We start from the raw sequence: 15,455 nt of genomic DNA, 5'->3' as shown, positions 1-15,455 counted from the left end.
ACTGCATTTAATTCATAAAACAGAGGAAGCATCCCCAACCCCAAGGTCTGGTATAAGGAAAAGGGCAACAACAAAACTCTTCAAGTGTGTTGGTACCTCTCTTACAGGATTAGTGAAAGGCTTGTCCTCTGGGCCTTCTCATTGTGGAAGATTAGGTTTTACACAGGGCACCCGCTCTAGCTTTGCAATTTCCCTGAGCCTTAAAAGCCCTTCACCACCACTGAGCCAAGAGATATCAGGCATCTCCAACTCCTTTTCAGTATGCTCTGGGGGGTCCCTGCAAGCTCTGATGCTTGCAGGAAAATGATCTGTGAAACGCAAGAAAGAAAACTTGGTTGACTTAGTTGGTGCTGGTTCAGTTCTAGAGAGTCTGACACCAAGTGGTTTATTGTAAACATTAAAACAGTACAATACTGGAAAAGAGCTTCCTGGTGTAAAACAATTCCAGGCAGAAGAGGCATAATTACATTGAAACTCAGCTCAAAGTACTCATGAGCACAAAGATGGGTCCTATAGCTTAAGGGCCTAGGATCTGGTATGGTCTCTGACCAAGACAGTGTAGAGGTCAGCCGGCCATAAAGTACTTGTGACATCTCCTCTAAGGATGGATTCTATTGGTGGAGAAACCAAGCTAAAAATAAAGGTCTAGGAAGGGAGAGTCCAAGATAAGCATTTAGGGGAATTTGGGTGAGATGGCTCTACAAATAGCAAAGATCACCAGGTCATTAACAACTAACACTCCCAGTCCTCTGGGTAGGAAACAGGTATTGATTTCCTTCTATGGGGAGACAACCCTATGTGATTAACATTCCTGGCTTCCTTGGAGATCTGTGGGCCCAAAAACTTTTGTGCTCCCAGCAGTAGGCTGTCTTTTAAAACATACTTCAGCCAAACACACAAACTTTTGGCACCTTTTATCATTGTGTGAGCTTCCATATTAAACATAGATTTCCACTCAGAGGGCCCATAAACTCAGCCTGATTCAGTTTGACGTTCCTTCCACCATTAACCCACACCTTTAAAATCCATCCCCACATATATTCCCGGCTTCTGCTTGAATGACTCGGCAAACTCAAGTTCTTTAGTAGCGTACCACAGCACATGGACTGTACTTTCTATCTCCCCTCTGGGAACCTGCTTGGCCTTAAGTCTGGTTACAGGTCTAGAGGCAACTACTGGGGGTCCTGAGAGACATCAGGATTGTTTTGCTTGGAATTTTCTTCAGAGAAACTTGACTAGTTATGTTCAAGTCTTAATGGATGCCAGAGGCCATGTGAATATGTACTGTACCTGAGTTTGTTCCCAGAAAAGAGACAAGACAAAGGTTAGCTCAAGATGGCTGGACTTGGGGTGGCCGTATCTAGGGAAAATAGAACTGTGGTGCTGAGGATGGGGAATGGGGACATACATCAGTGTGGGAAAAGGGCTTCCTGTCATGGGGAATAGCTCTCATTAGGTGCAGATGTCCCACTGCCCTCAGACCCCTTGGGACTCTGCAGCCGATGTAGGGCCTCCATCTGCCTCCTCTTTTCCTTGGCCCTGTTGATGGTTGTCCGGAAGAGCTTGCAGAAGAGCTGGACAGCTTGGGGTGAGTCGTCATTGCCTGGGACAGGGTAAGTGATGAGGCATGGGTTGCAGTTGGTGTCCACTATGCCCACTGTGGGGATGTTCATCTTGGCTGCATCCCTCACAGCCACATGGGGTTCAAAGACATTGTTGAGTGTGTGCAGGAAGATGATGAGGTCCGGCAGGCGGACTGTAGGTCCAAAGAGGAGTTGTGCATTAGTCAGCAAGCCACCCTTGAAGTATCGGGTGTGGGCGTATTCCCCACAGGCTTGGGCTGTAGTCTCAATTAAATGAGAGAACTGGCGATTCCTGCTCACAAACAGAATGATGCCCTTTCGGTAGGCCACATGGGCAGTGAAGTTCAAGGCCAGTTGGAGATTCAAGGCTGTCTGATCCAGATCGATGATATCTTGGCCCAGGCGGTTCCCAAAGATGTATGGCTCCATAAACCTGCCCAAAACCCCCAAGGTAAGTGGAACAGTGTTCGTGGATCTACCCTTCCCCAAACACAGACACCTATCAGCAGCGTAGGTTCTTATATGAGGACACTGCAGGCTGAACGGTACTATTTACATTTGTCAACTCCCACTGCTCCTGTCTAGGGAGTGGTGGGCTGGGGATAGTTGTGGAGTTGAGCAGCTACCATCAGGTTTGTGGCTCAACCTGTCCCGCCTTCTCCCTGTGGAGATCTGAGAACTAACTGCACATAAACATGAACCCAACCAAGACACTCTGTCTAATGTAGGTCTCCATGGCCATTTCTGTTCATTACAGCAGGACCTCTCTACAGGGGTCCTCAGCCTGCAAAGACTCAATTTTCACCATGTCTGTGAACAGCATCAATACTAGCACTGCACTTGGTGTTGTTGCAGACACCCCTACCAAACCCCACTTCCAACCTTGACCCAATCCCACCACTCTGCCCACACTGCCTGTGTCAACTACCTATGACGGCAACCGGCTTTATGTCCCAGGTGTACTCGGGCCTCAAAGAGACTCTTCACAGAAAACAGCTCCTTGACATTGAAGAAATCGGAATGCTGTAATGGCACATCTAGGATCCTGCTCTGGAAATCTGAAAAAGGGAGGAAGGGCAGACACTGTGGCCCATCACCACCAACCAAAGACTCACCAGTCTCCTGGGAGTGGGAAACACAAAGCTGAGAAGAAACACCAGGAAAGACCTGGAAGACACAGGGGCATTTTTATGACACCGAGGGGCTAGTGTCAAGGTCTGAGGTGACTCTGTGTGGGGAAAGCCTGGTCAGTCCTCTTCCCTTTTCTCCACAGATGTAAGAGGAGACAGAGGCCTCGTTGACTTCGGGTGCCTTAAATGCCCCGCCAGAAGACCGGCAAGATGGACAGATTCAAAACTAGTCTTCACTGGTCTCAGGTCTACTAGGCCACAGGGGTTCTACTCTTCCCTCCCACCACTTAGATTACTACTGGGTTCGTTTGGGGATCCTGAAATCACAACCCCCGCCACGATTTCGCGCCCCGGCCCAGCTCCACCCGCTGGCCTTTACCGTCGCCGTCCTGGGGCTCGCTGACCGCAGGGACCAGGACTCCCGTGACCTTCCTACCATTCTGCCCCGCTGGGCCCCGGGCCGCCTTCTGCAGGAAACCTGGCCAGCGCCGCACACCTGTGGGGAGAAAGCCAGTGGGACCACGTCCAGCTCACGTCCCTGTCCTCCCCTCTCGGATCCCCAGATCACGCCCGTCTCCGGAATCCCCCGCGCTCACCTGCACACAACAGCCGGGTCAGCACGGCCGGAGCGGGCGCCATGGCAGGCGCGTGTACAGAGATGCCGCAGAGACTCTTCCTGCCCGGCAGAGCGCCTCCTCCGCCGAGCGCCAGGAGCCGCAGCGCCGCCTGCTGGCCCGGAGGACCGGATCCCCGCTATGCACTGCCCGCTGAGCCCGAGTCTTTGTAAACCGGAGAGTTGGCACTGAGGCCAGCGGTTGGTGCTCGGCTGGCAGGTGGGGCTGAGCTGGGACGAGCGGACTCTCAACACAGCTCGTTCCTCTCATACAGCGTCTTCTGAAGGAGGCGACCCTCTTGTTCAAAATGGTTTTTAGAGGGGGAGCGGTTGTTGTTTGTTTGTTTGTTTGTTTCCTGAGACGGTTTCTCTGTGTAGCCTTGACTGTCTTGGAATTCGCTCTGTTGACCAGGTTGGCTTGAACTCAGAGAGCAGCCTGCCTCTGCCTCTGGAGAGCTAAGATTAAAGGCATGACCTGTTTATTGTTTGGTTTTTAATTACATTTTTTTTTTCTTTTTTAACATTTGTTTTAGATTTACTTATTTTTTTTGCCTTCGTCTATGTATATGCACCTTGTGAGTGCCTAGTCCTCGTGGAGATCAGAAGAAGGTGGCTGACCTCCAGGAACTAGAGTTAAAGATGTTTATGGGTCACCTGGTAGGCTCTTGGAGTTGAACCCAGTTTCTCTGCAAGAGCAACAAATGCACTTAAATGCTGAGTCATCTCTTCATCCCCAAATTACATTAAACAGTGACAACGATGACCAGTCTCTCTGGCTGGCCAAACATTCAGAGAGTTCTGCCTCTATCTCCTGGGTGTTGGAATTATTGGTGCACACCACCACACTGTGCCCCAAATAGTTTTTATTGTTTGTTTTTAAATTATTATTTATTTTTATTATTGTTGTTGTTAAGATAAGGTTTCACTATATACCCCTGACTGGCCTAGAACTCTCTTTGTAAATCAGGCTGGTCTCACACTCAGAGATCAGCCTCCTGGTATTGCACTAACACTTCATTAATGCAGTCACTCTTGCGTGTGAGCTACTCTTCTATATGAACTATGTGCATGGCTCACAAGCTCATGTTTTATATTTCACCAGTATTTGGCCTAGGATTCCCTAAATTTAGCAACATCTCACATCTAGATTTAGACTGAGTTGTGGGGGTTATGGGGTGATAGAGGCCAAGGAGAAGCTATGGCCAGTACAGTAAACGACAGACTAGTCAATACTTACTCAGGCAGAGACTGGAGGCACCTAATTCCTGCCTATTGGCTGGTGAAGTCCCAGGTTCTAAGGTTTCATTTGTCCGGGATCTGCTTCCTAGTACATTTTGGGACGAAACAAAGATGTTCCCACAGTCCCAGAAAAAGTCCAGTGGAACTCCCAGAGGAGGAGCGTGTGGGAGCTTGGAATTCGTTGTTTAGAATTCACGGTCTTTTTTGTAATTCGCCCTCTGGAAGATTCTAGACTTGCCTACAGTTCTTAGCCAAAGCAGCCTACAAACCCGCCTCCTAGTCAGGTGACTTCATTGCCTAGCAACAGGACGCCCTGCCGCAGCAGCCACAGACTTGACTGTCCTGGGCTAGTTTCCTGCGCGAGGTCTAATGTCTGAAGAGAAACCGCAAGAGTGCGCCGAGCCGGGGGAGCCCAAGGCTAAGCCCGCCCCAGAGAAGACGAGCGACTACTACCGCATTAGCGAGAAGCTCCCAATCAGGTTCAACAACCCAGCGTGGTTTCATGGCTACAGGTAAGGAAGACAGAAGTTACCTCCTTCATGCAGCAGGGTGGCCCTCGCTTTGGCCATGTGTATGAGAATTCCCAAGTGCCTGGCTGCTGAGGACAAAAGGAGCCAGACAGGAACCCTGGGCCTTGTGTCACTGTTACTATAAGGTCTGTCTGAACCAGTAAGAAGACAGCTTGCTGAGGCCTCCGGTGTGAAGAAGAGCTGCTGATAGCCTCTGTGTCACAGACCACAGCCTCACAAACTAGATTTCCTTCTTCCTCTCTAACTGACAAAAGCTTGGCCTCTGTAAGGTTGGGGCTCAAAAGCAGAGGGACTGCGGGGTGATAGGGTCTGGAAGCTGAGGTGTTGTCCCTGAGGTAGCTAACATACCTGGCAGAGGCAGTCTGCGCCAAGGTTCCACCAAGCCCCTGCTGGCTGGGGTGTTCTGTAGGGGTTCCCTTGGAAGGATCAGGGGCCATGGGTACCAGAGGAGGCCAGAGACATGGGCCTGCTGGGAGAGAGTGCTCTCAGTGGGAGCCCTGTTGACGTGGTATTGTCATCAGGGACATTGCCAAAAATGTTCCATCAATCAAATTCTTTCAGGCTGACTTATTTTGACGATGTGTGACAAACAGGCTACTTGTCTTCCACAGGACCAATGAAGCTGTTTCCATGTACAGGACCAGTAACCAAACCTATGGCAGCAGAGCCCCCACGGTTCACGAGATGCCGGTAAGTGCCAGCCACACGTGGCAGGGGAGGTGCCATCTGGAAGAGTGGATTTGTGGGGAGCCAGAGCTGGAAATCAGGTTCCCACATTGTAAATGTGTGGCACCTCAAGTTGCGTCAGAACAAGGCAGAGAGCAGAGAGATGATAGAACACAATTTCGAAGCAAAATATATTGTAGGAAGAAAAGTCCAAGTAAACTTGCCTCCATACTCTCCTCCCTGTCAGACAGGCATATGCCTCTTCACATGGGCATGCACACCTTTGCATGGGAACCCAAAGGCAAATTAGTGAAGCCAAGTGTTCATATGAGTGACAGAACTCCTCTGAAGAGCCTGTCCACAAAAAGATCTTCTGGAATCAGCATTCCAAAATCAGAGGCAAGGTGTTTCTGTGGGAAGCAGGCTGCCCATGCATTCTTAAATGCATTGACCTTGTCTCAGTGCTGGGATATGCCATGGCACACATGTATGGAGGTCAGAGGACCACTTTTTTTTTAAAGATTTATTTATTATTTTATATATGTGAGTACACTGTCGCTGTTTTCAGGCACACCAGAAGAGGACATCAGACCCCATTACAGATGGTTGTGAGCCACCATGTGGTTACTGGGAATTGAACTCAGGACCTCTGGAAGAGCAGTCAGTGCTCCTAACCACTGAGCCATCTCTCCAGCCCCTCAGAGGACCACTTATAAGAGCTGGTTCTCCTTTTTCCAGGCATAAGTGCCTTTGGCTTTTTTCTCTGAGACATGGTCTCAAGTTAGTCAGAGCTAGTTCTGGATCATTCCAAAGCTTTGAAGACATGAACCTCTTGCCTCTACCTCCCAAGTGCTGGGTTAAAGGAGTGCTCTACCACATCCTGTTTCATGAAGTGCTTTGTGAATGTTAGACTTGGTGTTTTCCCCGCTGAGCCACACCCCCTGTTCTGGCTTCTGCCTTTATAAAAGGCCATGGAGAAGAGGCTGCTCTTTTCAACAGTGGTAATTTACACCCAAGTTAGCAGGCCATAGGCCACAAACAGCGGGTAGGTATCAGAGGCAAGGAGGGGGTAGGTATTCCCTGCTCCTTTATCCTGTTCTCTGGTGTTGGCTTTTCAGCTTTCTGACTCAGTCCACTGCACTCTGTGAGCAGCTCTTACTATTCTTCTCTATGATACTGCAAGGTGGATATTTATTATTTTAGACTTGTCAGAATGCACCCACCGCAGGGTCAAGAGCAGGCAGGCCTGCTCAGTGCGCAGCCTAGTAGTATTGGCTCAGCTAGATGATGTCTACCTGTAATACACCATGCAACCAATGGGGGGAGCTGTGTGTATTAGAATGGTATTTGGACACTTTCTTTTTTTCTTCCTCTCTTTCTTTCTCTCTTTCTCTCTCTCTCTTCCTTCCTTCTTCCTTCCTTCCTTCCTTCCTTCCTTCCTTCCTTCCTTCCTTCCTTCCTTCCTTCCTTCCTTCCTTCCTTCCTTTTTCTAAAACAGGAGTTCTCTGTGAAACAGCCCTGGCTGTCCTTGAACTCTCTTTGTAGACCAGGCTAGCCTTGAACTCACAGAGATTCTCCTGGCTCTGCCTCCCAAGTGCCGGAGTTAAAGGCATGCACCACCACACCCAGCTAACTTTTTTCTCTTCATATGTTAGTTATAAGTATTTTGTTAGAGTATTGCAAACACTACTCCAGAGTATTGAGACTACACTCACTGAAGCTTACACAGGCCTAGTGGCTTGCCTAGTGTGGCATGGCTAGCAGGTGTGTGTGGGCATGCATGAGAGCATGCTTGCATGTGTGTGCATGTGCATCTGTGTAGGAGTACAACTCTGATCTAACCCCAGTTTAATAACAATTGTTGTCACACCCCGAGGAGTGGAGGTGTGGCATGCAGATGATCCTGTAACTTCTCTCGCTGTTCAAGTAGAGTGGAAAGGAGGCAATGTCAATCATATTAGACACAACACAAACTGGGATGGTTGGGGCAAAGGAGACCATCTTGCTCTGCTTGGTTTCTGGCCTTCCTAGCATCAAAGGCTATATTTCCTCACTAAATCTTCCTCTTTGTTCAAAATACCGGTCGGTCGGACTGCTTGAGTCCACTAATCCTCTTATTTGTTTGTTTGACTTTCAGAAAGTATTTTATCCATCTTCAAATAAGTTTTCCAGACATCATGCAGCTTTTGGAATGTTCCGGAGTCATAATATTAATGTCGGTCTGGACAAGAGCATAGTGACCGGGCCCGACAATCACGTCACCCACTATGACCACTTTAACTTTCACCCCAGTTACAATGTCAACAGGCCATCCATCTGTGACTAAGGGAGCTGGATGTTTGTCCTTGGGCTCTCCTGACTCAGGGTGGCTTTAGGGAGCACGGATGCCCCTGATCCTTGACAAGACCTCTATTCTAAAGGCTTGGTCTCACAGCCTTCTCAGAAAACACTTTTCCTTTCAGGAGGAGAAAAATGTGCAAATAGGGCCGTGATGTCTTGTGTTCTGCATTTCACACAGGAAAGATGCTGATAGCATCTGTGTTTTATTAAAAAGTTGCCACAGCCTCACTGTTTTTCATGCCTCATATTTGTCCTGAAGCAGCAGGGAACTGCACATCTTGGAACCCAAATCTTGGTCTGAAATGTGGGGTGTGCCAGGGAGTGCCACAAAGTGTCTTTATTTTGGAGCTGTTGCCATGTGTGACTGTACTAGGCTAAAGTCTCACAGATCCCAGAGAGGGTGGGGTGCCCCACCTGGTAGTACAAATGTCAAGTGAACGCCATCCAGCAACAGTGAGAGTCAGGGGAGGGACATATGCCATGCACTGACTATGACTGTCATTGTTGATGACTGTGGAGGTTGCGTGTCTCCCATCCAAATTCCATCCAGGCCTGGTCACATTTGGCTTCCCAGGTTGGAAATGCTCAGGTTTACACAAATGCTCGCTCTAATCATTTTATTTTAAGATTTTATTTTAAAATGATTCTCTCTCTCTCTCTCTCTCTCTCTCTCTCTCTCTCTCTCTGTGTGTGTGTGTGTGTGTGTGTGTGTGCGTGCACACGTGTGCCTGAGGAGTGCAGAAGAGGAGGATGAACTGTCCCAAATAAGTACTGGGACCTGAACTTGGATTCTTTATACGAGTAGTTATGTATTTTTAGCCACTAGGCCAACTCTCCAGCTCTGATTTTCTTTTCTTTTTAACTCTTTTGTCAGGCAGGCTTGTTGGCAAGTGCTTCGTTCGACCTTGCTGTTTGCCATCTTGCTGTTGGTCTTAGGGTTTTTAATTGCTGCAAGGAAACCCACTTGACCAAAAAACTATGTGACCAAAAAGAAAGTTGGGGAGGAAAGGGTTTATTCAATTTACACATCCACATTCTGAAGGAAGTCAGGACAGGAACTTAAGCAGAACAGGAACCTGGAGGCAGGAGCTGATGCAGAGACCATGGATGAGTGTGGCTTACTGGCTTGTTTCCCCTGGCTTGCTCAGCTTGCTTTCTTATAGAACCCAGGACTATCAGCCCAGGGATGGCACCACCCACAAGGGGCTGGCCCTCCCCAATTGATCACTTAATTGATAAAATGCCTTAGAGCTGGATCTCATGGAGGCATTTCCTCAGCTGAAGCTCCTTCCTCTCTGATGACTCCAGCTTGTGTCAAGTCGACACAAAACCAGCCAGTGTACTGATCTTGATTATTTTTTCAGTGTATGTGTGCTCCTGCACCTGGGTGAACACAGGCTGTACTGTGCCTTGTGTGCATGTGTGCATGCCAGAGGCTGAGCTGATGCAACGCATGTTGTCGTCTTTTGTTCTGAGACAGGGTCCCTCACTGAACGTGGAGCCTGAAGTTCCAGTTTTGGCTAGACTGACTGGCCAGTGAATCCCCGGCATCCCCTGGTGTCTGTCCCTCAATGCTAGGGTTAGAGATGCATGCCCCTTTGCCAGGCTGGCTATCCAAACTCAGGTCCTCAGGTTTCTGGGACAAATGCTTTACCCATTGAACCATCTCTCTACTCTGTTAGGAGCCGCGGTGAGCGTGACAGCATTCGCCATTACAAGATGGCGCGGGCATCCTGTGCTCCTACAAGTAAACAACTAACTGCGCAGGTGCAAAAGGCAAAAGTGCGCCAAAGTCACTGCCCATCCCGGGGCGTAATAGGGGGTGATGAGTGAACAGCCAATCAGAAGTGAAAGCGCCACTCTAGGGTACATATAAGCAGTGCCTTTTCCGGGCTTGGTGTCTTCTGCTTCTGCTGATACAAGAGTAAAGCCTCGTTGTAGTAACCACCCGAACACTGCCTCTCGTGTCTCTTTCACGGGCGAAGAGGACTCGAAAAGGGGCACGGAACAATCTGGTGCCGAAACCCGGGAATTTCAAGGTGCCGTGGAGACCCCCCCCCCGAGATTTGGGGTGGGTTAAAAGACTACAGGATCGAGGTACATCTCTGAGAGGTATGTTTGGGGTGGAAGCCTTGGTTGCGAGCAGATTTTCACTCATTGCCGCTGCTGCACTAGTTGGCCTCTTGCTTGCGTTGCTTTTGCTTTTAGCTTATTTGTGTTGTGGGGATCCAGCTCGCAGCACAGCTATTAGGGCAAGTCAAGAGGTTTCAAGAGAGGTCCACTCCAGGCTATCAGAAACAGAGCATGTTAGCCGGCATCAGGCCAAGGATCCTGGGGGAAAAGATAAGGCCAAGGAGCCTGGAAAGGAGAAGCAGGCAAAAAAGCCTGGGCAACAGAGACAGGCCAAGGAGCCTGGTCAAAGAAAAGAGTACTCAAAAGGAACAGGGGCCACTGCAGGGCCTGTTAAGGTTAAGGACCCTTCACCGGCTGGTGAAGAGAGAGTGGAGGTCAAAAGGACCCACCCTATATCCCATTAAGGAGCTTGCCGCCATAGACCTTAGCAGCTCCGAGGAAGACCTAAGGCAAGGAGAGGAAGAGAGCCTAGAACAGGAGGCAGCCACCTATGCAAAAAATAACCGTCCTGAGATAAGACTAAGAAAGATCTTGAGTCCCTCGGCCCCGCCCTTGCCTCCGGCCTATACCCCAGGCAGTGCCTCTAATTCATTTCTCAGCCCAGGAGATCGGAGACAGCTACAGCTGGCATTTCTGATCTTTGAAGTGACAGAAGGAGCACGTGTCCATGCCCCAGTAGAGTATAGGCAGGTCAAAGAATTAGCTGAGGCAGTACGTGCATATGGAATTGGGGCTAATTTTACTGTATCCCAAGTGGAGAGGTTAAGTGCAGCTGCTATGATGCCAGGAGACTGGCAGGACACAGTGAAGGCGGTACTTAACAATATGGGCCAATACCTAGAGTGGAAGGCCTTGTGGCACGAGGCACTGCAAGCACAAGCCAGGATTAATGCAAACACTGAGGGACAGCAATTATGGACTTTTGACATGCTGGCTGGAGTTGGGGTACACACGAACGACCAGACCACTCATCCCTGGCAGGTATACGCACAAATAGCGACAGCTGCTGTTAAGGCATGGAAGTCTCTCCCTAGGAAGGAAGGCAATAATCTTTATTTGTCCAAAATAACTCAGGGGACCAGTGAGTCCTTCTCTGACTTTGTGGCCCGCATGACTGAGGCAGCTGGCAGAATCTTTGGGGAACCAGAGCAAGCCATGACATTAATTGAACAGATGATCTTTGAAAATGCCACAGCTGAATGCCGTGCAGCCATTGCTCCTTGGAGAGCAAAGGGGCTGAAAGACTGGTTAGGAATCTGTCGAGGCTTGGGAGGTTCCCTTACTAATGCAGGACTTGCGGCAGCAAATTTAGAGATGGCTGCTGTCCTTCTCCAAGGTCAGGGACGCGATAGACCCCTGCCATGGCCGGGGAGGGGAGCTGTCTGTGTTTTTCCACAGGGTGAAGACAATCCAATTTGGGTCCCCATGCAGCTGGTGTAGATCGTGAAGAATGAAGCTAGATTGCAAGATAACGGCTCTGATTCTCCTGATGCTGATGTTCGATTTGGGGATAAGTATACCACTATGGGCCATAGTTAGATCTTGGCCTGTTCCCATGCCAGTACATTCAAATTCTGCAGTGCTGCCGTTGTTTACAGCTACTGAGTGTTACATGGATGCCCCGTGCTCTCGGCGCACCCACCAGCAGCCTGAGTTATATAATGCTACAAGTTTTCCATTAAACTTTACACTTTGTTTTGTGGCAGCAAGCAAGGGTAATAAGACAAGTAAACTGCATACACCTTGTATGATTCTTAAGAAAACTACTCTTGCTAATTGGGTGGATCCTGTGACTTACAGTAAGACAGGAGTGCTAGGGGCTGTCTTGAATCAGATTAGTTCAGAACAGATGGAAGGACCGGGAAATGTCGGTCTGAATTAATCAGCACCTATAAACATTACCACCACCATGATTAGAAGTAATGTTACTATAATTAGAGGTCCAATTGGCATACCAATAATGCCACTTTGCAACAGATGATACCGTGGTGCTACCCAGATTTGTCCTTTCCAGTGGTGTTTTCACCTTGCCAGTCTAAGATTAAACCCAAGAAACAAATTGCCAGAGGATTTAATTTATCCCCTCCTCTCGATTTGGCATAGCCTTGGCTAATCAAGTTACAGCAGCTACTGTTGTTAATCAAATTTCAGAAAAGACTTCTGAGGCTTTGACCACTCTACAGAAAATGGATGCACACTTGGCATCAGACATTCTGTTGGTCATTCAGAGAGTTGATTTGCTCCAAGCCCATGTTCCACGAGTGTGGATAGATTTCCCGAAAGTATGCCTGATTGCACAAAGGTTTGATTCCAAGAAACCTCCTCCCCTGGTGGCGCCCCAGGGCAGAGGCTCCCTTTCCCCGTCAAAAGGCATCGAGATGGGTATGGGAAGTATTACTCATTGCACAACGACAAGAGGAGAAACCCATTACAATATCTCATTTTGCACAGGGGATCAGGCCTCTGCTTTCCCTCACTGAGTTGGTGCCGCGCTTGATAGGCAAAAGGCTGTTCCATCTTAATAAAATTGATAGGGGGAGATGTTAGGAGCCATGGTGAGCGTGACAACATTTGCCATTACAAGATGGCGCGGGCATCCTGTGCTCCCACAAGTAAACAACTAACTGCGCAGGTGCAAAAGGCAAAAGCGCGCCAAAGTCACTGCCCATCCTGGGGCGTAATAGGGGGTGATGAGTGAACAGCCAATCAGAAGTGAACGCGCCACTCTAGGGTACATATAGCAGTGTCTTTCCCGGGCTTTGGGTCTTTCCGCTTTTGCTGATACAAGAGTAAAGCCTCGTTGTAGTAACTACCCGAACACTGCCTCACGTGTCTCTTTCTCGGGCGAAGGGGACTCGAAAAGGGGCACGGAACACTACTCCTGATTCTTTTTTTTTTTTTTTTTTTTTTAATTTCCCACGAATGAGGTCTTCTCACTACAGGAAATCTGGGAAGGGTTGAGCTCAGAAAGAAGAAATCCTAACACACAGTCATTAATATTTTGTTCACAGAAATTAAACACCCTGTTTTTTTCTCTTTGGTATTATTAATGCACAAAGTAAACTTTTGGCAGCGGTCTTAATGCCTAACTTGGAGTGGAAATGCTTTCTAGAAAAAAAAAAAATCAATTGGTTTAATTAAAAAGTCTGTGTCTCCACAGACACACACCTTAATTAAAATCCTATGAGCAGAGGCTGAAGCCAGAATCTTCAGTCTGTCTTCTGAGGTAGAAACCCAGAAGACTGGGTGGCCAACTGAAAAGTCGGTCTTGTTTTGTACGATTTATTTAGGGTTTTGAGGAAGTGATGTATGCCTTTATTCCCAACATGAGGGAGGCTGAGTCAGAGGCAGGGAGATCTCTGAGAGTTTTGAGGCCAGCCTGGTCTATGTAGCTAGTTCTAGGATGGACACAGCTACATAGACTCTGTCTCCAAAAAAATATTTTTATCTTTTCTTATTTAAATTTAGTGTCTGGAGAGATGGCTCAGTAGTTAAGGGAACTGGTTACTCTTTCAGAGGACATGAATTCAGTTCCTGGCACAGACTCACAATTGTCTAAATCCAGCTGTAGGGCCTCTGAGGGCACCATGTGGTACACACACTTACACGCAGACAAAATATGTATACACATAAATAAAAAATTTTAATTTATCATTTGTGTACATGTGCATGCCTCCATGAGTTTGTACCACATGAGTGCAGGTGCCTAAAGGACCTAGAAGAGTGTGGGGTGGTGGGCTATGAGAGGCAGCTGGGCACCTGGTGGTGTTCAGCCTTGCTCCTGGGGCCCTGGTTCCTTTCATTTAGCTTCAGCTCTCCACAGCCCCTCCCACAGAGGGGTCTATGGCCATCAGTCACAAGGAACAGTCCCTCGGGCTCTCCCACATGTAGATGAGGTATCTCCAAGCTCTCAGACCAAGCCAATAGGTGTTATCTGCTGCCAGAACCTGACTCACCCAAAACTATATATAAAGGCCCTATTTGGGAGAAGTAAAGGTGTGTGAGAATCATCCTGTTGTCTGAGAGTTTTTGTCGCAAGAGCTGTAACACTTGGGATGACATCTGCTTTCCTGAAGCGCCTTCAGGACCCTCCCCATCCTTGCTAGCTAGCTGGCTTCTCACCGGCCCAGCCTGGACCAGCTCAGCTCAGAGAGACAGGTGCAGCACCTGGGAGCAACTGAGCAGTAACAGCGGAGACACTGCCAGAGGCAGCAGCAGAGGCAGTGGAGGCGATTCCCCCTGCCTGTTCCCACTCTATCCCCTTGGCCTGGACCCCTGCACCCGGCCGGGGGCCAGAGATCTCCCTGGGAAGCCCTCCAGAACAGGACCCACAGAAGACGGGTCCCTGAGCTGGGGTTACAGGAGGCTGTGAGCCACCTGACAAGGGTGTTTGGAACTGAACCTGGTTCATCAGCAGGAGCAATACTGCTCTTAACTGCAGAGCCATCTCTCCAGCCCCTGAATTAATCAGTTTGTGGCTTTTTGAGACAAGGGTCTCTTACATAGCCCTGGCTGGCATAGAACCCACTATGTAAACCAGGTTGGTCCTGAATTCACAGAGATCTACCTGCCTCTGTCTCTCAAGAGCTGGGATTAAAGATGGGAATCATTATGTCTTGCTGAAAATACTGTGATGGTTTGTATATGCTCAGCCCGGGGAGTGGCACTATTAGGAAGTATGGAGTCCTGTTGGAGTAGGTGTGTCACTGTGGGTGTGGGCCATAAGACCCTCATTCTATCTGCCTGGAAGCCAGTATTCTGCTAGCAGCCTTCAGATGAACTTTCAGCTCCTCCTGCTGCCATGTTCCTGCCTTGATAATGGACTGAACCTCTGAACCTGTAAGCCAGCCCCAATTAAATGCTGTCATTTAAAAGACTTGCCTTGGTCATGGTGTCTGTTTACAGCAGTAAAACCCTAAGACACCAAGCATAGCAAGGTACGAAAGTGAAAATATAAAATATATGGTTTGAGTATTAAAGGGGCACCAGGAAGTGAAATGGAGCTGAATCCTGTGTTCAAGAATTTTAAAATTGAATTAAGGGAGTAGTGACCTTGTGGCAAGATTCTACCCAGCTAAGTTTAGGTCCAGGCATGGTAGTATAAGCCTTTAATCCCAGGAGACAAAGGCAAGCAGATCTCTTTGAGTTCAAGGACAGCCTAGAACAGACCAAGTTCTGGGTGAAGAAAAATTTAAATCCAGGTTTGATGGCCCACACCTTT

At 48.6% G+C, this 15,455-nt stretch overlaps 2 protein-coding genes across 4 annotated transcripts; one reads left to right on the top strand and one right to left on the bottom strand.

The window, feature by feature from the left end:
* Positions 1–335: 335 nt before the first annotated feature.
* Positions 336–4,763, bottom strand: Mrps2 (mitochondrial ribosomal protein S2). Of its 2 annotated transcripts, none has more exons than XM_034493803.2 (5): positions 4,564–4,763; positions 3,310–3,782; positions 3,093–3,209; positions 2,512–2,641; positions 336–2,016 (listed from the first exon to the last, which is right to left on the bottom strand). In XM_034493803.2, exons 2-5 carry the CDS (start codon positions 3,350–3,352, stop codon positions 1,434–1,436), a joined length of 873 nt encoding a protein of 290 aa, XP_034349694.1. In that variant the 5' UTR covers positions 3,353–3,782; positions 4,564–4,763; the 3' UTR covers positions 336–1,433. The 2 variants fall into 2 exon arrangements, with proteins under 2 accessions (XP_034349694.1, XP_076784459.1); XM_076928344.1 differs by having other exon boundaries at positions 2,512–2,750; positions 4,564–4,697.
* Positions 4,764–4,798: 35 nt separating this feature from the next.
* Positions 4,799–15,110, top strand: Pierce1 (piercer of microtubule wall 1). Of its 2 annotated transcripts, XM_076928345.1 has the most exons (4): positions 4,799–5,077; positions 5,707–5,785; positions 10,087–10,213; positions 11,633–15,110. In XM_076928345.1, exons 1-4 carry the CDS (start codon positions 4,935–4,937, stop codon positions 11,635–11,637), a joined length of 354 nt encoding a protein of 117 aa, XP_076784460.1. In that variant the 5' UTR covers positions 4,799–4,934; the 3' UTR covers positions 11,638–15,110. The 2 variants fall into 2 exon arrangements, with proteins under 2 accessions (XP_076784460.1, XP_034352557.1); XM_034496666.2 differs by lacking the exons at positions 10,087–10,213; positions 11,633–15,110 and adding an exon at positions 7,899–8,329 and having other exon boundaries at positions 4,827–5,077.
* Positions 15,111–15,455: the final 345 nt, after the last annotated feature.

This window comes from Arvicanthis niloticus, chromosome 2 (assembly GCF_011762505.2).
Source record: "Arvicanthis niloticus isolate mArvNil1 chromosome 2, mArvNil1.pat.X, whole genome shotgun sequence".
Lineage (NCBI taxonomy): Eukaryota > Metazoa > Chordata > Mammalia > Rodentia > Muridae > Arvicanthis > Arvicanthis niloticus.
Note: the sequence above shows the minus strand (reverse complement) of the source record. Positions and strands in the feature narration are given on the sequence as shown.